General features: G+C 42.4%; 1 protein-coding gene across 2 annotated transcripts; it reads right to left on the reverse strand.

Moving 5' to 3' along the window:
- Nucleotides 1–10,938: 10,938 nt before the first annotated feature.
- Nucleotides 10,939–21,218, reverse strand: LOC119965832 (dynein light chain Tctex-type 1-like). 2 transcript variants are annotated; one of them, XM_038796721.1, is made up of 5 exons: nt 20,997–21,211; nt 17,068–17,109; nt 16,856–16,979; nt 14,695–14,772; nt 10,939–11,598 (listed from the first exon to the last, which is right to left on the reverse strand). In XM_038796721.1, the coding sequence occupies exons 1-5, from the start codon at nt 21,099–21,101 to the stop codon at nt 11,528–11,530; spliced, it is 420 nt and encodes a 139-aa protein (XP_038652649.1). In that variant the 5' UTR covers nt 21,102–21,211; the 3' UTR covers nt 10,939–11,527. The 2 variants fall into 2 exon arrangements, with proteins under 2 accessions (XP_038652649.1, XP_038652658.1); XM_038796730.1 differs by lacking the exon at nt 14,695–14,772 and having other exon boundaries at nt 20,997–21,218.
- Between the last annotated feature and the right edge of the window lie 1,954 nt (nt 21,219–23,172).

Consider the following 23,172-nt stretch of genomic DNA (forward strand, 5'->3'; position numbering starts at 1 on the left):
CCAATTAATATCTGGGGATCAATATAGACTTGACAGTTGAGTTATCAATAAAGAAATATATTTCTTATGCGGCAACAGAGCTTTGGTTACCCAAACTTTAAATTAAAACTATAGTTTACTCTGTAGAAAATAATTATGAACTGGACAAGCACTGTAGCTAAATTGATTTTGTAGATTTCTACCCGTTTCATTTTTACAAGCCTTTCTACACAAAGATTGACTCAAATTTAATCTAAAATGGGCTCCAAAGCTTATTGCTGTAAATGGAATTCTCCCTTTAGCTTATCGCGGTGTAGCATTTATTTTGTGGATTCCATTTTCTTTTTAAAATGGACCAAATAGGCCAGAGTGCAGCTAGTATTTTCCTGTGTATTTCAATTAACTGTCCCATCCCAATATTATAAGTCTTGATATACAAGATAGTGACACCTTGAAGAAAGTGTGTGTTGGGGGATGGTAAGATAACAGAACTGTTTTAAATTACTGCGTTAATCATTCGACATGAGGTTTTCAGGATTGAATTTTCCAATCTTTACATCAGTCTGGTTTAAGCCTAGGTGATTTGCCCAGTACATTGTATTAACCTTCTAGGAAGGTCCATCAGAAGGCATTGGATGATGCACGCTAATTTGAATCAATTAAATGAATTACAAAACAAGATTTTTAAGTGGCTTCTGAAAAGTGCTGAAGAGGCCGTGGTAATTTAGAGTTATTGGGTAGATAATGGAGTTTGATATTGTGCAAGTTATATTAGAATGGCCCATGTTGCACCATAAATTTTATAGTGGGACTTTTTTTAAAAATAGTTTCTATTGAAATATTTTTCCTTTGCTAAATTAGACTAACCTTGTAAACTCTTGAAGCGTAGTGAGATTTACTGAGTCATTTGTTGAATACAAGTTCTTGCTGTTGAATGTTTTGTGCTTCCAAAAAATTGCAAAATCTACAATTGTTCAATCAGCTCAATAAAGGGTGCTACATATTGCATGTAGTAGATTGGAATGTTTAAAATCTAAAAAGTGTTACGTCTGTGATCATAGACTCTGTATGCAGGAACTTTCATCCAATAATTCTGGGAAGGGGAAGAATTGTTCGTTCAGAGTATCTTGGTTTCTTTGCATTTTTTTAAAAAGAGTATATAGTCCATTGGACTTGTGTTGCTGGGAATCCTACAGATCTATAGGGGTGGGGCACATGGGCCATTGTTAATCCTAACAATTGGGATTGAAAATTAAATTTGACTAACTTCAAACGGCAAAATTAAATTGTGAAGACTTATTTAGTCTGTTTTTGTTTCCTGATTACAATGTGCAGTTCATGTATATTACACTTTATACAGTTGTAAAAACATAGGGGTTTTTTTTGTACAAATTTGAGTGCAGTTCTATTTTCATCCTGATTTATGTGATAGCCGATGGTGTTAGATGAGCTATTAGTTTTCTATTGAGTTCATGAGACTACTATTATTGTTGGATTGACTCGTGCTTTGAAATCCATTAAACTAATGAGATGCAGCCTAGTAGGTTCACAGTATTGATGGGGCAGTCCCAACAAACTGGGCAGTATTTGACCTAACATAGTGTTCTATTTACAAGTGTGTGGCTTATTTGGTATGCAACTCTGCTTTTTAAGTACTGCAGCACCAGCTTTAACCAAATGTATTCGTGCTTCTTTTGCCAAGATCCAACCAAATGTTCGTGGAAATTTTGATCCTCCCAAATGAAGAGTAATGCACTTGCAAGCATTGTACTTCTGGTATGAAAACTGAGCCAAGCGCTTAATTTTACAGCACCTTAAATAACATTGTGACAAATTTCAGACAGATCTTCGTTCTGTTGAGCTTTGCCATATAATTATCTCCTCATGCAAGATGCCAGAATCATCATGTCTCAGTTTTCTTGCCGATTTCAATGCTAATAAACGTGCCGAACGAAAAAGGTTAATCAAATCCGGAATCTGCTATTGTATAAAATATAAAGATGCAACTGTTGGATATTCTGCCAATTATCCATTCTGCTTAAATAAGGTGCAGATGCTTGGTTTGAAATGAATACCTCAATCTTGGGCATGGGTAAAGAGATTGAAATTGTTCCTTATTTTGACACAAAATTAACATGATTGCAGAAAATAGGAATGCTGACCTTGCCCCCTCTCTATGATGATCAAAAGGAAGTCACGGTAATACTTCAGCAATCAGGAGCTTCTGTATTAAATTGCCATCAGTTTGGCATATGATTAAAAATGAAAAAGTTGAATTTAAAAGGGTTTGATGAAACTGCTGATCTCCCATAGCATTGTGCAGTCACAGCATGATCATTCTTGTCTGTCTCTCCCCCCACCCCCCCTTCCCTTTTGTCTTTTATTTAACTTTTCTGTCTGCCCTCTTCTGCTTCTCTGCCTTTCCGTTTTGTTGTGAGTAGCATGACAGTGGAATAAACCAGCTGTAGCTGGAGGCACATATGGGGGCAGAATGTGAGGCTAATATAGAATCAATGATTCCTTTTCCATCGTTTTCAATTTGTGCTTTCCATTACTTGTAGTTTTTCCTGCCCTTTTTTTTTGTATTAAATCAAGGAAGCACTCTTTCTCGCCCTCGTACCCCAGCCTCTATGAATCTCATTCTGATTAATCTCCTTTATTTGCACCCCCCCTGCACCCTCTCACTCACTCTCTCTCTCACACGCGCACACACACACACACACAGCTTTCATGTTGAAAGGTTTAAGCTGCACAAAACAAAAGCTACAACAGATGTATAATCATGTCATTTTTCCTTCACATACCCTCCACTTACAAAAAGAAACTGGAATAAATCACAGGAATACTTGTACCGTCAAAAGATTTTACAGACGGATATATAATCATCATTCCCTGTGTTTGACAACAAAGGCCAATTTAAGGAAATTATTTATTTCTCTGTCGCTATACACATTGTGAGAAGCCTACAAATTATACATAATACCAGGTTATTGTCACTTATTTGCCTGGTAAATTCCAAAATGAACAAAATAAAACCTATGACTTTTTGGGTTTTGTGGCTTTCATTCCGCTGATTAAATCAGTACACTTCTGTCATTATATTCATTTTTGTCTTCACCTGGAGGTGAACAAATTATCTCAGCCATCTTGCAACACTGGGTTTTTATTTGAGGGGATATGGGGAGAATTAGAATTTGGAGCATAATCAGATACTTTACTACAGCATTTCCTAGTTCCTGGACAATTATTTCTGCTAATTTGTCTTGGATGCCCAATCTGAGTGTTGAAAATTGTCTCCAGTTATCGGGTGAGATTTTGAGGTTTAAATATCAGTTGTTGACTTATCAATCACAGCACCAGTTTGGATTCCAGTCACGGGGAAGAAATAGGAATTTAGAACTCATCAAGTTATTTTCCAGGTCTGCCAAAACAACTGAAAATATATAACAAACCTAACATCTTGACTGACCTTGTTCCCATTATCCTTCAAAGTAGTCAAAATAGATCCTTAAATACTCAACTATAATGAGAAATAGAAAATGCTTGAAATATTCAGCAGGTTAGGCAGCATCTTTACCGAGAGCAGCAGTTGGAACATTTCAGGAAAATGGCCTTTCATCAGAACAGTTATTGGTCTTTACCATTAACTCTCTTTCTCTCTAAATGTAAAAGAGATTTAATGTAAATCTTTACATTATTTTCTGCTTGTATTTCAGATTTCCAGAATCTGAAGTGTTTTGTTTTGTGCCTCTATCCTTAGAGTTGATTACTACTAGTCTAGAAAGAATATTGTTCTTGGTTTCCACTAAATTACTGACCACTCCAGTTTTCTTCCTGGCTTCCATGAAATCTGATATTATAAGCTGTTCTCTCTTCCCTACTGTTCCCCTTTCCTTCAAATCTGCCTTCATAAATCTTCTCCTTAAAAAAGCTAGCTGTTGATTGCATCTTTCTTGCAAAACCTTTCAAATCCAAATTCCTTTTCCTATCAAGGCCTTTAATATGTTGGCACTTATGAAATCAGTGCTCATATTTCTTGGAGCTCCATGTTGAATCCGTCTGATCAGGTTTCTGACCTGCCACAATACTGAAAAGGTTCTCATTGATGTTATAGATATCTGCGTGACTATAATAAAAGTTAACTATCTTACCAGGTCCTCCTTGAACTTCTGCAGCCTTTCACATGGTTGAATACTCTAATGTGTCTCCAGTGTTGTCCATCTGGGTGGAACAGCACTCGCCTGGTTTCATTCTCTATCTAACTGTCGTCCTGAATCACTGGTAAAGGCTTCTCTTCCTGCTCCCTCACAGTTAGCTTGGGTGTCTTCCATGGATTTATGCTTGGACCCCTCCTATTTCTCATCCGCATGCTGCCCCTCCATAAAATCATCTGAAAGCACAGATGTGTGTTGTTACCCAGCTGTACCTCACCATCACCTCTCTTGACTCCTCCACTCTTTAAACTATAACACTGTTCAAAACCCATTACAGGATGAGAAAAAAATTCTTCCAATTAAATAATGCGAAGACCAGTGTCTTCGGTCCCCACTTGAAAATTGTCCCTGAGCAATTGACTCCATCCCTCACTCTGACAACAGGGTTTTGTTTTGGTTTTTTTGCAACCTTGGTGTCACGTTTGACCCAGAGGTGATCAACAGCGGCAGATGTTTATGAAAATAGTTCATGGCTCACAAACGAGATATATCGCAGTAAGGAAGGAGGATTCTAGGAGTGGATAAATCAACCTTGGTTAACCAAGGAAGTTGAGGATAGTATTAAACTGAAAGAAAAAACATACAATGTGGCAAACGTTAGTGGTAAGCCAGAGGATTGGGAACGGTTTAAAAACCAACAAAAGAGGACCAAAAAATGGAGGGAGAAGATAAACTTAAGGGTATCTAGCAAGTAATACAAAACCACACTAAGAGCTTCTTTAAATATATAAAAAGAGAGGTCAAAGTGAACATAGACCTCTTGGAGAATGAGACTGGGGAAATAATAGGGAACCAGGAAATGGCAGAGGTGCACTATGTGTTCGTCTTCACAGTAGCAGACATGAATAACATAAAAAAAACTAAATAATCAATAGAATTCTTTTGAGGTGGTAACAAGCAGGATAGAAACTGGGACCCAGTTGATGTAATATACTTTGGTTTCCAATAAGGGCAGCACGGTAGCATGGTGGTTAGCACAATTGCTTCACAGCTCCAGGGTCCCAGGTTCGATTCCCAGCTTGGTTCACTGTGCGGAGTCTGCATGTTCTCCCCGTCTGTGCGTGGGTTTCCTCCGGGTGCTCCGGTTTCCTCCCACAATCCAAAGATATGCAGGTTAGGTGGATTGGTCATGCTAAATTGCCCTTAGTGTCCAAAATTGCCCTTAGTGTTGGGTTGGGTTATGGGGATAGGGTGGAGGTGTCGGCTTGAGTAGGGTGCTCTTTCAAAGAGCCGGTGCGGACTCGATGGGCCGAGTGGCCTCATTCTGCACTGTAAATTCTATCACTAAGCGTTTGATAAGATACTGCACTAAAAGCTGCTTAATGAGATAAGAGCTCATTGTGTTGAGGGCAGTTATAGGCACCATAGTGGTTATAACTGTGGCCTCAATCGCTTCTCGGCCTTATGGCTAAGATCAAGTGTATCTGCCCTGCCTTTTGTCTCAGATCTTTTTTTTTCTAAAATTTAGTGTACCCAATTCATCTTTTCCAATTAAGAGGCAATTTAGCATGGCCAATCCACCTGGCTTGCCCATTTTTGGGTTGTGGGGGTGAATCTCATGCAAACACGGGGAGAATGTGCAAACTCCACATGGACAGTGACCCAGAGCCGGGACTGAGCCTGGGACCTCGGCACCATGAAGCCGCAGTGCTAACCCACTGTGCCACCGTGCTGCCCTTTTGGCTCAGATCTGGTATGTCTCTCTTGTGGGGACCATGAATTGGATTCAATTTGAATTAATCTTTGAAGCAGGCAAGCAGCTGGATTAGGGGTTTGCCCTTGTCCATCCTCTGAGCCCTGGCTTTGTAACTCAAAAAAAGCAATTTTTAAAAAACTGTGGCCTCACAGCACCGAGGACCTTGATTTAGTTCTACCCTTGGGTGACTCTGTGGAGTTTGCACATTCTCCCCGTGTCTGCGTGGGTTTCCTCCCATTCCAGTTACCCCCCTCAATCCAAAGATGTGCAGGTTGGGTGGGGTTACAGGGATAGGGCAGGGGAGTGAGCCTAGGTAGAGACCCTTTCAGAGGGTTGGTGAAGACTCAGTGGGCTGAATAGCCTCTTGCACTGTGGGGATTCTATGATTGAGTCTATGATTAGCATAGATAGAGGATTGGCTAACTGACAGAAGACAAGGAGACCGAGTTTGGATAAAGGGCATGTTCAGGATTGCAACTGTTAACTAGTGGAGTACGATAGGGGTCAGTGCTGGAACCGCAATTATTTACAATATAGATGACTTGGATGAGGGAAGTGAATGTACTATTGCCAAGTTTGCAGATGGCACAAAAATAGGTGGGAAGGTATGTGGTGAGGAAGACACAGTCAACAGAGGGATATAGACAAGTTAGGTGAGTGGGCAAAAACTTGGCAGGTGGAATGTAATGTAGGAAAAGGCGAAGTTATGCACTTTTGTAGGAACAATAAAGGAACTGAATATTATTTAAATGGAGAAAGACTGCAGAAAGAAGTCCTTGTGCATAAATCACAAAAAGCTAGCATGAAAGTTCAGATAATAGGGAAGGCAAATGGAATGTTGGCCTTCATTTAAAAGGTAGCCATGATGTGGAGATGCCGGCGTTGGACTGGGGTGGGCACAGTAAGAAGTATTACAACACCAGGTTAAAGTCCACAGGTTTATTTGGAATCACAAGCTTTCGGAGCGTAGGTGTCTCACCCGGTGAGCTATGCTCCGAAAGCTCGTGATTGCAAATAAATCTATTGGACTTTAACCTGGTGTTGTAAGACTTTTTTAAAAATTTAGAGTACGCAATTAATTTTTTCCAATTAAGGGGCAATTTAGCGTGGCCAATCCACCTAGCTTGCACATTTTTGGATTGTGGGAGCGAAACCCCTGTAAACATGGAGAATGTGCAAACTCCTCGCGGACAGTGAACCAGAGCCGGGATCGAACCTGGGACCTTGAGGCCACAGTGCTAATCCATTGCAATCCGGGCTGCCCTGTGTTGTAGGACTTCTTGCTGTTCATTTCAAAGAGAATTGAGTATATAAATAAGGAAGTCTTACTAAAATTATACAAGGCACCAGTTAGACCACACCTGGAATACTGTGAACCGTTTTGGTCCCCTTATCTAAGGAAAGATAAAGTAACATTGGAGGCAGTCCATAGAAAGTTCACTAGTTTCATCCCAGGTATGGAGGGATTTCCTTGAGAGAGGTCGAGTCGGTTGGGATTATATTCGAGTTTAGAAGAATGAGACTCTATCTTATTGAGACATATAGGATTGTGGAGGGTGGCTTGACCGGGTAGATGCTCAGAGGTCTCCCCTTGTGGGAGAGTCTAGAACCAGACACCATGACCTTAGTAAGATGTCACCCATTTAAGACATGAGGAGAAATTCCTTCTCTGAGGGTAGTGAATCTTTGGAATTCCTTACCAGAGAGGTCTGTGGACGCTGTGTTAAATATGTTCAAGGCTGAGGTGGGCCTTCAACGTAACATTTGGGGGGGGGGGGGGGGGGGGGAGAACAGTGGTCAGCACTGCTGCTTCACAGTGACAGGGTCTTGGTTCAATTTCTGCTTTGGATAACTGGAGTTTGCACATTCTCCCTGTGTCTGCATGGACTTTCCCTGGGTACTCCAGTTTCCTCCCATGCTCCAAATATGTTGGGGTTGGGTTGTTTGGCCGTATTAAATTGCTCCTTAGTGTCCAAACAGGTACAGGTGAGGTGGGGTTATGGGCTTCTAGGGATTAGGTGGAAGAGTGGGCCTGGATAGAGTGCTCCTTCAGAAGGTTGGTGCAGACTTGCTGAATGGCCTCCTTAAGCACTTAGGAATTCCTATGATTCTACAGACTGATTTTTTTTTAAGTAGTAAGGGAATCGGGTGAGGTTATGGGAATTAGACGGGAAAGTGGAGTTGAGGATTATCATGCCAGTCATGATCTCATTGAATTGCAGAGCAGACTCAATGAGCCAAATGGCCTACTTCTGCTCTTATAATCTTCCAGTCACACATCATGCCAATGCCAACACCGCTGGCATTGCCCAACACCACCCCTGCTTCAGCTCATTACGGAAATCCTCACCCATTCCTTTGTACCATTGGACTTGACTGTTGCAGTCCTGGCTAATGTCCCACATTCTTTCCTCTATACTTGACATCATCCAAAACTCTGCTCTCCGTGTCCTAATTCGTACTCAATCCTATTCATCACCCAGTGCTCACTGACCTACTGATTCCCAGTTGAGTAACATTTGATTTTCAAAATTCTCATTCCTTTACAGTCTCCCCCTGTAATCTCCAGTTCCACAACCCTTCAAAATGTGTGCACTCATCCAATTCTGATCTCTTGAACATTTCCAATTTTACTTGATAGTTATGCCTTCAGCTGCCAAAGCCATGAACTCCAGAACTCCCTCCCTAAACTTCTTGGCACCTCTGCTTTTAGAACTTCCCATAAAATGTACATGTCTGAACCAGCTTAGATCATCTGCCCTAATGTGTCTGTGGCTGTCAAATTGTCTTTTCTAATACTGCTGTGAAGCTCCTTGAGGCATCTTATTGCATTAAAAGCACTGCATAAAATCCACATTGTTTATTGGTGTATTTGTGCCTTGCGCAGAATGGATGGCCATCCAGTTGATGGCATGTGGAATGTGTCATGAGGTCTTCTGTGCATTTATGTTGCAATTGCAGCTATTAAATTGAGAGCTTGCTAAGCACGCAGCAAAAGAATGTTCAGGTAACGGAAATACAGTTCCAGATACCAGCTGCTGTCAGTTGGTTGACATGATTCAAAGAATCTTGAGAGTAATTAGCAAGTTTATTCATGACCTTACTGAAAGCCTTGTTCTGTTTTCAAATGTGCTTCTAACTCTGGTTTCTAGGGATTGTATTTTAAAGAAGAACATTTAACAACCAAAGCTTTGTGCAATAATTCCGGGTGCTTATGTCTATGGGTTTAAAGTATTACGGCTGAACATGTACACTTCCGCTGACTAGAAGACGAGCCAACACTGGAATTAAATGATCAGTTTGAAGGAAGGCTTGCATTTGAATAGTGACTTTCATGACTCAGAAACATAAAAATGAGCAGGGGAAGGCCATTCAGTCCTTGGAGCCTGGTCCGCCCATTAATATGACCATGGCTGATCCTCTATCCTAACACCATATTCCCAGTCTCCCCATAACCCTTGACACCTTTCAAGCCAAGAACTGCATCTATTTGCTTCTTAAATATATTTAGTGACTTGGCATCCACAGCCTCTTGTGGTACAGAATTCCACAGGTTCACCCTCTTGACTGAAGATATTTCTCTCTGTCCTACCTCGCACCCTGAGACTGTGAATCCTTGTTCTAGAGTCTTCCTCCCTCCCCCCACCCCGCCAGCCAGAGGAAACAATATCCCTGCATCAAGCTTGTCCAGCGCTGTCAGAATTTTACATGTTTCAATTAGATTCTCCCTTGTTCTAAATTCCAGTGAATACAGGCCCAGTCGACCCAATCTCTCCTCGTACGACAATCCTGCCATCCCAGGAATCAGTCTGGTGAACCTTTTCTGCACACTCTATGACAAGTACATCTTTTCTTAGATAAGGAGACCAAAACTGCACACACTACTCCAGGTGTGGTCTCACCAAGGCCTTGTACATCTGCGAGTAAGACATCCCTGCTCCTGTGCTCAAGTCCACTAGCAATGAATGACCACCAGACAGGCACCTTAAAGCACTTTACAGCAATAAAGTACTGTAGAAGTGTAGTCACATGTAATGCAACCAATCTGGGCAAAACAAAACATCCATCAGTAGCACTGATAGTGATCAGATAATCTGCTTTCGTGATGTTGATTGAAGGAGAAATGTTTTGGCCAACACACAAGGAATAACTCTCCTGTTCTTCGAGTGGTGCCATGGGATCTTTTACATCCACCTGAGAGAGCAGACAAATCCTTGGTTTAACAGCTCATCTGAAAGGTGGCACCTCCAATATTGCACCATTCAAACAGCATCACAGTGGTTTGTTGGTCTTGAGTTTGTGTCCAAGTACAAGTATTATTTTGTTGTAAGTCCTGGAGTGGAACTTTATGACTCTGGTGAGACTGTTACCAAATCAACTACCAGCTAACATACTGACCAAATATGACACCTGGAGATCATTTAACCATTCCAACCTGTTTCACCACTCAAATTAGATCATAGTTGACCTGTATCTTAACTCTATCTTTATTTGGTTCCATAACCCTTGCATACAAAAATCTATCTAGCTCCATTTTTAAATGTTCAGTTGACCTCATGTCGACATTGTTTGGAGGCGAGAGCTCCAGATTACCACTCTCGTTTGTATAAAGTGCTTTCACTTTATTCCTGAATGGCCCAGCTCTAAATGTTCTGTCCTGTAACTCATCTAAACAACTCCTCTTTATGGGTATTCTCAGATACTGCGTTTTGCTGGCTACTTTGGCATCTCAACCAGGCCTTGGTTGCCCTAGGTCCTGCCCCTCCCTTGACATCCCCATACACTTGCACCTCTCAGAATCAGACATCCCTATACACTTACAGAACCTGTCACTGTTTTCTTTTTCCCGTCTTCCCCTCTCTGCTACAAATCCCTTGGGTTTCTATTTCCAGGCTGTGAATGCCAAGTGCTGTGACTGGTTTGCTGATACCCTAGCTGAGACATCAGTCCTAGAACCTTGCCTGTGTAGCTGAATACCACCACCCTCTTCCTGAGTAATTTCATCTTGTGAATTGTTCCCAGGCACCACTTAAGAATTACTGCTCATCGTACTTCTCCAGTCAGTTTATTTTCCAAAGTTTAACATAACAAATGCTGGTTTAAAAACTGAATATTTAATCCTTTATATAAATTCTAGGTTATACCCTTAACCTGAGCTTCAGATCATTCTGCGCTTCATTCCTGTGCATAAATGGACCATCCATAGGAAGGGAAGTGAAAACCTGTTTGGGTAAATCATTTTATCTGAGACGCAAGCTGAGCAACACTGCTGTTTCCCCAGGCTTCTCCGGGTTTCCCCAAGTTTCTGCTTGGATAAAGCAAATAGATAGAAATTGTGACATGTTGTGCAAGGCACCAAATATTACACCCAATAGCTCATAAGTAAAACACCATCCCTCCCCCGACATTAACAGCAATGAATTCCAACAGTTTAAAACGCAAATAAGTTTGTATTGCATTAAATTTCCATTAATGTAATTCTTTGCATAAGATCCACTGTATATTAAATGTAATTCAAATATTGGTTATTGACAAAAATTAGCACTTGATAAGCAAAGCATCTTGCAATGCACTCTTAAAAGGGAAATTATTTTAAAATGCTTCCCAGACAAAATGCAGCAATAACTTGGAGTAGGTCTTAGACACCGAGGCCAAAGATGCTAACGATGCAATACATGGTCTTGTTCTCCCATCTGACAGTGCAGCTTCCTAAAAGCAAAAATAACAGTCAATGATGGCAATTACAAAACTGGCATCAATGTTCAAAAAAGGTAGGTAAACATCTTTTTGTTCAGAGGCAAGACATTTAACCCAGTTGATGCCTATTTACTTCAGGATAATTTTCTATACATTTTTATTATTCTGGGGATGTGAACGCTGGCACGGCCAGCATTTATTGCCCACACCTAATACTCAAGAAGATGATGAGTTGTCACCTTGAACAGCTGCAATCCATGTGGGTGTATCTGTTTCTGTAGCAGTATTGATACAACTTACTGGCTTTCTGCACCATTTCATATGGCAGTTAAGAGTCAGCCACATTGGATCTGGAGTCACGAATGTTTATTTTGGCCAGGATTTTATGGTGGTGACAGTGAAATCGTTTGCCATCATTACGCCGCTGAAACTGACAGCAACCTCTGGAATCTGCAAAGGTGCAGAATAATATTGAATTCCAGACGTTGCTGTCAGTGATTCTTTGCTCCATGAGACGGTGTATTGTTCAGGTCCTACCGCTCAATAGAAATCGATTGACTTCCACTCTTATGCTATTAGTCTTGTTGTACAAACCTTTGGGGAAAGGTTACAGCACGTTGAATGAGGTTTGACTTATTTGGGTTTGAATTATATTTAATGGTGTGCTAAATTTATAATTATGGCTGAGAATCTTTTTAAATAAATTTCAGAGTATCCCATTTTTTTATTCGATTAAGGGGCAACTTAGCATGGCCAATTGACCTACCCTGTACATCTTTGGGTTGTGGATGGGCAGCACGGTGGCACAGTGGTTAGCATTGCTGCCGACAGCGCTGAGGATCCGGGTTCAAATCCCGGCCCTGGATCACTGTCCGTGAGGAGTTTGCACGTTCGTCCCGTGTCTGCATGGGTTTCACCCCCACAACCCAAAAGATGTGCAGGATAGGTGGATTGGCCACGCTAAATTGCCCCTTAATTGGAAAAAATAATTGGGAACTCTAAATTTATTTAAAGAAAAATCTTTGGGTTGTGGGGGTGAGACCCATGCAGACAAGGGGAGAATGTGCAAACTCCACACGGACAGTGACCCAGGGCCAGGATTGAATCTGGAACCTCTGTGCTAACCACTGTGTCACCGGGCCGGCCAATGCTGAGAATCTTGACTGAAGCCGATTTTATACTTGTGGAATGTCAAATTTCTCCACCAATTTCAATTTAAATAGTAATTTTACCTAAATATTTATTTCATGCTGAAAAAATTGAAGGCTGTTGAGTGCTTTAGCTTCCTGGTGTACTGTGTGGAAATATTTCCATGTAATTTGGTTTTTAACCTTTGTGGATCAAGGTATCCCTTTAATTTGAAGCCGGATTTATACTGCCATTGGGAAAGGAGAAAATCACACTCGAGGAATGGTTGGATCTTAGGCAGCTTTCTTTTAGGTATCATTGACCGCAAAATATCTAGCTTTATCATTTTTCTTTAGCACATTCACACTGACAACCTACTGATTGGCCTTTGTATAAATACCCAATCTATGCTCATTCATTCGCATTGACTGCACATGCAGGACTAACTATCATGATGCAGCGCCACACAAAATTGAACATGTTCTTTTTGGCTTAGAGTAAAATAGTGTTTAGAGTTCTATAAAGCACAAAGTCCCAAATTTCACATCCGCTCTGCTGAGTTAGATGGCATCACTCATAAAGTGCCCCCTGCTGGACAGTGCAATGTCTGCTGATGATATGCCCATAGTCAATCAGTACTACAAGTTTCTTTTTCAATCCATATTAAAGTTTTTTTTATTTTGTTTTACATTTAGAGTACCCATTCATTTTTTGCAATTAAGTGGCAATTTAGCATGGCCAATCCACCTATCCAGCACCTCTTTGGGTTGTGGGGCGAAACCCATGCAAACACAGGGTTAATGTGCAAACTCCACACTGACAGTGACCCAGAGCCAGGATCGAACCGAGGGGACCTTGGCGCCGTGAGGCAGCAGTGCTAACCACTGCGCCATCATGCTGCCCCAATCAGTATTAAAGTTAAGGAGCCTGCTGATCCTCACTATCGTGGCTTTCTTTAAGAATGGCCATTTGCGAATGGTGTTGAAGAGGAGTCTGCCCCAGTGGATCTGTGCTTCATCGACTGTTGCCAAATAAGATGATGAAACTGGGGGGAAAGAGATCTGAATTGTCAAGTTCAGTTAGACTATAGACTCAATTCCTGTAGCTCTGGGCAACATGCAATACAAATGAGATCGTGAAAATATTGTTGATCCTAGTTGCTGTTCATCTTGAGTAGCACTGGAACTTGGTTATGTTATTAATTTGGCCCAATACTACCCTGATACCATGATGTCAACTAGTGACTCTTCCTGACTTTGTTGACAGTGTCAGGTGTTAACTTGGGACAGGCACCCTGTGTTAGTCAAAATGGTAGCCTGGGTTTTACAGTTTTGCAGTGTTCACAATTGCGCCCTGCAAAGATCAAGCAATCCCTGCGGCACATTTCCCCTTTCCCAATGTTAATTTAAATCTGGTAGCTCTGGCAGCACGGTGGCGCTGTGGTTAGCACTGCTGTCTCACAGCGCCAATATAAAAGTTGAAATTTTTATTAAAATGTGGAATTTTTATCATCAGATTTTCCAGGGCTGGAGAGATTCATCAGCAGTAGTTATAGCTTTGTTTGCCATTAAAAACTTAGTTACAACTCCTCCAGCAAGGCAGTAATAAAATCACTCCCTTCATTGATTTCCAAAGATAGCTGTTGCAGGGACTTGGATGAAGCTCTGGCAGCAACTTCTGGAATTGCATGTTGTATTGCACGCGTGGAAGCCAGAGGGTTGCTGTCTGTTTTACAGAGCAATTGACCATAAACATTGGAGTTTCACTATCGTTGCAACTGCAAAATCCATAGTCTCGTGCAATAAGCTTGTTAGAATTGAACTAAGCCTTTTCACAAACACTAGCCAGCCACCAGAACAAACAATTTAAAACTGAACAAAACAAGCATTTTGTACCTTCATCTCACCCGATATACAATTAAGTACGATGATGTACTGAGTCTCTCAATCGTACAGGACCAAACTAAATATGCTTGCTTACCATCGACAGAATTGTCCCAGAAGCATGAACTAGCTGTGTGCAAACCTGCTCCGTTCTTTTGCATTATCACACAGGTCACTGGAATTGGAGGGGGGAATAAAACAAAGCAGTAAATATCTTTAGTCTGGCAGCAGCACTGAACCAATTGATGTCTGCCTTTGAGAAAGTATTATCTTTTCATTGTCCACATAAAATACTCCCTCACTAGTGGTTGCCAAGGCTGTATGTACATGATATACCAAAATGTAAACAGACCTCTTTATTCACTTGTGCATAAAGGCTTTTTCAGATGTTTCCTCATCTTTCTAAACATTGCTCAATTATCATGTGTTCGAGCAGCAGTGTCGCCTTCAATTTTATTAAATATTTGTTCCATATCCCTCATGCTGCACCTATATATTTCAATCATAGCTAGTCTTGGTTGATCTAGTTCCACACAAAGTGGAAATGGGGTCCAAACTGGGTGAATGTGGAACATTTAATCAGTGAACAAATCTTAGGTCAGGATTTTACAATCGCAGGGCAGCATGGTGGCACAGTGGTTAGCACTGTTGCTTCACGGCGATGAGATCCCAGGTTCGATCCCGGCTCTGGGTCACTGTCCGTGTGGAGTTTGCACATTCTCCTCGTGTTTGCGTGGATTTCGCCCCCTCAACCCAAAGGTGTGCAGGGTAGGTGGATTGGCCATGCTAAATTGACCCTTAATTGGAAAAAATGAATTGAGTACTCTGAATTTATTTATTTTTTAAAAGGATTTTACAATTGCACTTACTGAGTGGCGATTTAGTGGCTCACTGCATCCATTGGGGAAGGGGAGCTTGTTACGCATACTGCTTTGGGTCTGTTGGTACTCAGCTGTATTTTTAAAAATATTTTGAAGGTGACATTTAGAACATAGCACAGTACTGGCCCTTCGGCCCACGATGTTGTGCCGACCATTTATCCTAATCTAAGATCAACCTAACCTATACCCCTTCAATTTACTGTCCATGTTCCTGTTCAAGAGTCGCTTAAATGTCCCTAATGACTCTGACTCCACCACCTCTGCTGGCAGTGCATTCCACACACCCACCACTCTCTGTGTAAAGAACCTACCTCCAACATCTCCCCTATACCTTCCTCCAGTCACCTTAAAATTATGTCCCCTCGTGACAGCCATTTTCACCCTGGGTAAAAGTCTCTGGCTATCCACTCTATCCATGCCTCTCATCACCTTAAACACCTCTATTGCTCCAGTGAAAAAAGCCCCAGCTCCCTCGACCTTTCTTCATGTGACATGTCCTCCAGTCCAGGCAGCATCCTGGTAAATCTCGTCTGCACCCTCTCCAAAGCATCCACATCCTTCCTATAATGAGGCGACCAGATCTGGACACAATATTACAAGTGTGGTCTAACCAGGATTTTATAAAACTGCAGCAAAACCTCATAGCTTTTAAACTCAATCTCCCTCTTAATTCAAGCCAACACACCATACGCCTTCTTAACAACCCTATCAACCTGGCTGGCAACTTTGAGGGATCTATGTACATCGACCCCAAGATCCCTCTGTTCCTCCACACTTCCAAGAATCCTGCCTTTAACCCTGTATTCAGTATTCAAATTTGACCTTCCAAAATGAATCGTTTCATATTTATCTAGCTTGAACTCCATCTGTCACTTGTCAGCCCAGCTCTGCATCCTGTCAATGTCCTGTTGTAACCTGCAACAGCTCTCGACACTATCTCAAGTCCTCCAACCTTCGTGTCATCGGCAAACTTACTGACCCACCCTTCCACTTTCTCATCCGTCATTTATAAAAAAACCACAAAGAGAAGAGGTCCCAGAACAGATCCCTAGGGACACCACTGGTCACCGACCTCCAGGCGGAATACTTTCCATCCACTACAACTCGCTGTCTTCTTTCGGCCAGCCAATTCTGTATCCAGACAACCAAATTTCCCTGTATCCCATGCCCTCTGACTTTCTGAATGAGCCTCCCATGGGGAACCTTAATTTGATGAAAGCTGAATGCTTCAATTTGAATGTGGGGATCAGACTGCCTGGTTAGCTCATCTTTCCAATGCCAGCACTTGTATGACAATATATTTGTAATTTTTTTATTTAATTGTTTTAGAATGTTTTTTGCCATGTTAAAATTAAGCTGCATTAAATAATTGCTCACCAATGTATTTAAAAGGCTTGGCCAATTTGGTGAGTTGGTTGAGACAGTGCTCCACCACAGTGGATGTCCATTGATTCACTTTGTTGTGCTGGTAGGCGTTCCCTCCAATTGTGTTTTCCACTGCCTGAAATTGTAAGACAATGAGTAACGACGAACTAGAACTGAGTAGCTCAGCAGAGAAAATGTTGTAAAAATGTAATAAAAGCACTTACTTCTTTGATGATGGTACTTACATCATCAACAACGAAAGCAGTCTGGAGAATGAGAGAGAAATGGGTGAGGCCAATCTTTATGGAGTTTTGAAACAAACAATGCAATTGTGTTTTGCAGTAGAAGAAAATGAATGCTTCTGACTGGCTCATCCTGGATATTTTAATTAGTATCTAACTTCTGAGGTGAGTTAACAGTTGCACTGCCAGGCTATTTGCAGCTTAGTTAGACTGCAGGATTTTAAGCTCAGTGAACACAACAATATGCTGATCCAGAAATAGCAACTGCAGTCCACCTCACTCATTCCATTCAATCGTGAACATTCAACCTATCCAGTTCAAATACTTCAGTTTCTGGGGAGGGAAAGAGGCCAGTTCTTGCCCATTAACATGGTGAAAACTGTACATATTCCTCCTCAATGGCCCTTACATATTGCTCCCATTAACATTAGGGTCACTTCCATGTGGAGTTTGCACATTCTCCTCATGTCTGCGAGGGTCTCACACCCACAACCCAAAGAGGTGCAGGGTAGGTGGATTGGCCATGCTAATTTGCCCCTTAATGGGGGGAAAAAATGAATTGGGTAATTTAAATGTTTACCCTTCAAGGGTTCAGTGAGCTCAATTATTTTCTGAAAGTTAATTGAATGTCCTCTACATAAAGACATGAGTGCCTCATGAGCCCACTTCACCATTCAATAGGATCTTAATTCATTTACCTCAACAGCCTCTCCATCCCTTGATTCTTTAGTCTCCAAAAATGTATCCGTCTTGAATTTGTTCAAAAGCTGACCACGTAAGCTCTCTGTGGTTGAGAATTCCAAAGGTATGGAATCCTTGGAAGAAATTTCTGCTCGTTTCAATCCTTTTATTTTAAATAGATTTTAGAGTACCCAATTAGGGCAGCACGGTGGCACAGTGGTTAGCATTGCTGCCTCATGGCGCTGAGGTCCCAGGCTTGATCCCAGCTCTAGGTCACTGTCTGTGTGGAATTTGCACATTCTCCCCATGTTTCCGTGGGTTTTGCCCCCCCCCCCCCCCCCCCCCCCCCACAGCCCAAACACGTGCAGGGTAGGTGGATTGGCCTCGCTAAATTGCCCCTTAATTAGAAAAAAAAATTAGATACTCTAAATTTTTTTTTTTTTTTAAAGAGTACCCAATTCATTTTTTTCCAATTAAGGGGCAATTTAGCGTGACCAATACACCTAGCCTGCACATCTTTGGGTTGTGGGGGCAAAACCCACACAACACTGAGAGTGTGCAAACTCCACACAGACAGTGACCCAGAGCCGGGATCGAACCTGGGACCTCGGCGCCAGAAGGTAGCTGGGCTAACCCACTGCGCCACCATGCTGCCTCTCTCGTTTCAATCTTAAATGTCCAACCATGTGCACACATATCTGAAGATTAGGACTCCTGGCGCTCCACAAGAAAATTTCAAGAGGTCCATCAAAAATAAGAACGTGTGCAGGGAAGAAAAAAGTGAGAATAGAAAAATCAGAATCTGAGTTGGGACAGGACTGCTTTGTCAATCAAGTGATGCTGTTGAATGAGATTAATTCAGAGCTAGGGTTTGTCTGCTTTCATGTGGGGTTGAGTTGAAATGTAGAAGACCAAGCAAAATGTACAAGCTGGTCCATACAAGAGTCAATGGAGTTAGTTGAATTTTGGATACTGAGTTGAGGGAAATCCTGCATTGGGAGGGGGAGGAGGAAAAGGAGGTGGTCAAGAAGATAAGGCTGTGATTCTTCGCCTGGTGGACAGCATTGAGAATCATTGGTATAAAGAACAGCCATGACTTAAAGCTGCATCTGTTTCCCCAATAGCTTGACGTACATCATAGAATCCTGACAGTGCAGATGGAGGCCATTTGGCCCATCAAGACTGCACCGGCCCTCTGAAATAGCACCCTCCCTCGGCCCAATGCCCTGCCCTATCCTTATAACTCCACCTCACCTTTCAACACAAAGGCAATTTAGCATAGCTAACCCACACATCTTTGGACTGTGGAAGGAAACCGCAGACACGGGGAGAACGTGCAAACTCCATACACAGTGACCCGAGGTTGGAATTAATCCTGGGTTCCTTTGCAAAGGCAGCAGTGCTGCCCACTGTGCCACTGTGCTGCCAACTAAGTTGATTGGCGACATTTGTTGCATTTCCATGTTTGCATTACTGATTTAAAATTATGGGTCTCTCACTTGATCTGAGATGAGGAGAAATGTTTTCTCTCAGAGGGTCTTTAGTCTGTTCCCCACAGAACAGTGCAGGCAGAGTCACTTAATTTACTTAAGGTCTCAGATAGATGTTTCATCGATAAGGGAGTCGAGGGTTCTGGAGTGAGGGACAGGAAATTGGAGTTGAGGCCAGAATCAGATCAGTCATGATGTAATGGGATGGTGGATGAGGCTCGGGTAACGAATGGCCTGCTCCTCATTCTGGGTGTTCAACCTTCCTGTTTCAAACAGCATCTTTCAAGGCAGCACGGTGGCGCAGCAGTTAGCACCGCTGCCTCACGGCGCTGAAGACCCAGGTTTGATCCTGGCCCCGGGTCACTGTCCATGTGGAGTTTGCATATTCTCCCCGTGTCTGCGTGGGTCTGAAGGCACCCCCACAACCCAAAAGGATGTGCAGGTTAGGTGGATTGGCCATGCTAAATTGCCCCTTAATTGGAAAAAAATAATTGGCTATTCTTTTTAAAAAGTATCTTTCGCACGCAGAACCTTAGCCTATCTCTTGCATTATTATCTCTCGTAAGCACATAAAAGAGACAACAATGAGCTCCCCATCCAAATCGGGTAGAGTTTGGTTTTAATTAAAAAGGATGTTTGTTTACAGTCTATGGAGAAACAAATATGAATAAGAGCACAAACCGTACCCTTACCACCATAGCTCCAGCCGTTTAAAAATAAAATGTCTAAACTAGACTGATTTTGGGCAGAGCAGTGGCACAGTGGTTAGCACTGCTGCCTCACGGTGCCGAGGACCCAGATTTGATCCCGGCCCTGGGTCACGATCTGTGAGGAGTTTGCACATTCTCCCAGTGTCTGCGTGGGTCTCACTCCCACAACCCATAAAGATGTGCAGGGCAGGTGGATTGGCCACGCTAAATTTCCCATTCATTGGTGAGAAAATAGAATTGGGTACTCTAAAATAAAAACAAATTACTGCGGTTGCTGGAATCTGAAATGAAAGAGAAAATGCTGGAAAATCTCAGCAAGTCTGGCAGCATCTGTAGGATGAGAAAGAGTCATCAGACTCAACGTTAGCTCTTTTTTCTCCCTACAGATGCTGCCAGACTTGCTGAGATTTTCCAGCATTTTCTCTTTCGTTTTGGGTACTCTAAAATTATTATTTTTAAATTAGACTGATGATTAGAGGCGAAATGTCAAAAACCAACTTCCCCATTCTCTGAAAAGCGTCAGCTTCCCCCCCCCCCCCCCCCCCCCCACCCCCCACAAATTTATCTCCTAACTCTCAGATCAGTTGCTTGCTCTGCACTGGGATTTGGTTGTTGGAATTCATCTGCCAGTCAGGCGTAGCTGCTCCAAGCAAACACTCCAGTAAATTACGGGGTCAGCTTGGCCTATCTGGATCCCGGGTGAGGAGGAGGAAGGGATACACATGTACAGATGAACGTCCTCCTGGCGCTTTAGCACCCTCCTCGCTCTTGATGCCTTTTGTCCCTCACCCTGACACGATGAGCCTCCCATTTTCGGACTTTTATATCCAACGCCCAGTTCTTTCCCCACACAGGAGCCGAATTTGGCATTGCTTGAAACTGACACAAGGCAATCTGAAGAGGGAAGGAAGACAACAAGGGGAAGCAAACTCTTTGGGACGCAGCTCAAAGAAAAACCAAACCAAAGTGTTTCGTTTCGAAACGGACCCGTGCTCCGGTTTTTGTTTTAAATTTAACTAGAAATTGTTACCTCTTCTCCCGACTGAAACTCATCCATGGTCACTCTCAGCCCAGCGCCTGTAACTACAACAAGAGGGATCGCTATAGGGATTGAGGCGGCTCTCGACAAGAGCATTGTGGGTGGGAATTAACTGCTAAACATGTTCACTGAAACACAACCCCCGGCCTTACTAAGTCCGGCTGCCTGGCTGAGCAACGCAGGGAGTGCGGAAGGAACCTCCTGCCTGGTGGCGTGCTTGATTATTTGCATTGAAACAATGAAATCGTTGTTACAATTCTTGGATATAACATCACCGACCTGCGGTCCGCACAGCGCCCCTCTCGCAGGGAACAGGGCAGACAGAAGCTGTTGTCAAAGTTGCACTGGATGCGTTGACCTCTCAGCAAATGCTGACCCAACACAAAGTGCCTTTTGGACCTGTGGATGTATGTGCTGCGCACTTTAAGGGTCTCTGTCCACTATCCTCGGAATCCAGCACCTCTTCGAGAACCGAAGCTATTCAGTGTGCTCCATCATTGAGTTAGCATGGTATATAATGCCTTGGGAATACAGAATTTGAGTATTGCTGATTTTTCTTTTTGATTGATTAATTTACTGTCACGTATCAAAATACAGTAAAAGGTATTTTTCTGCAGACAAAAAGAATAATCGACAAAGTACATTGACAAATAAGTAATTGGCTACAGTGTTGAACAAGGGCTGTACAAAGCAAATACATGAGCAAGAGCAGCATGGGGCGACATGAATAGTGTTCTTACAGGGAACAGATCAGTCAGAGGGGGAGTCGTTGAGGAGTCTAATAGCTGTGGGGAAGAGCTGTTCCCATGTCTGGATGTGCAGGTCTTCAGACTTCTGTACCTTCTGCCTGATGGAAGGGTCTGGAAGAGGGCAAAGCCTGGGTGGGAGGGGTCTCTGATAATGCTGTCTGCCTTCCTGAGGCAGAAGGAGGTGTAGACCTGAGTCTGAGTCAACTTATCATTTCACCAGGAGCTGAGAGGGATGGGAGAATGAGGAGATTCTGATAATTTTTTTCTACGACTTTTAAGCCCTTGTTTCTGAATGGACTCAGAATCAATGTCGGGGTGGCAAGCTTGTGTGATGTTTTGGGCTGTTTCTTGTGATCAATCAATCAATAAATGAAAAGCTTTGACAGCATGTCTCTTTTTGCAGTAATATTTGTAATTTCATAGAACCATAGAATCCCTGCACTGCAGAAGGAGACCATTCAGCCCATCAAGTCTGCACCATTCCTCTGAAAGGTGGAATGTTAGCACTTATTGCAAGGGGAATGGATTACAAAAGTAAGAAGGTTTTGTGACAGTTGTACAGAGTCTTGGTGAGACACATTTAAATATACTGTGTACGGTTTTGGCCTCCTTATTTATAACTGCATTATTATCATGGCAGAGAAGGTTCATTTGACTGATTCCTGGGATGAAGGGATTGTTTTCTGAGAAAGGAGTGGACAGGCTGGGCCTGTACTCATTGGAGTTTTGAAGAATGTGGAGTGATCTTACTGAAACATAAGATCCTGAGAGGTCTTGACAGGGTAGATGCTGAAATAATGTTTCTCTTTATGGGAAGGTTTAGAACTAAGAGGCACTGTTTATAAATAAGGGGTCTCCCATTTAAGATTGAAGCAAGGAGAATTTATTTCTCTTTGAAGGTTATTAGACTGTGGAATTTACTTTTCCAGAGAGTGGTGGAGGCAGGATCATTGAATAATTTTGAGTTGGACAGATTCTTGGCTGACCAGGAAGTCGAAAGGTATAAGGGAAAACAGAAGAGTAGAGGCCACAATCAGATCAGCCATGATCTTATCAAATGGTGGAGCAAGCTTGGGGGACTGAACTGCTCCTAATTGGTATATACCTATTTTTGTATGAGCCAGGAGCTGGTTCTCTGTGGGGAAATGGATGTGTGTGGGTGGTAAGAGAGCGCAAGCTGGGGTCAGTTTGGAAAGCTCTCATGTTCAGATTGTCCACGAGTGCTCAACGTCTGTGTCAGAATAAAGATCCAGATGGCTATTGACACTATTAGAACCTCATCATAACACTCGATAGTAACATTAAGGGGTTTTGGCCAAAAGAGTTGCAAAACCCATGCAAAATGCATGTCTGTGCTATTTGTTGTTTATTCATAACCTTCTCAGATGTGAAAAGGGCCTGACGAGCGTCTGTAGTAC

The sequence above is a fragment of the Scyliorhinus canicula genome, chromosome 1 (assembly GCF_902713615.1).
Source record: "Scyliorhinus canicula chromosome 1, sScyCan1.1, whole genome shotgun sequence".
Classification (NCBI taxonomy): domain Eukaryota; kingdom Metazoa; phylum Chordata; class Chondrichthyes; order Carcharhiniformes; family Scyliorhinidae; genus Scyliorhinus; species Scyliorhinus canicula.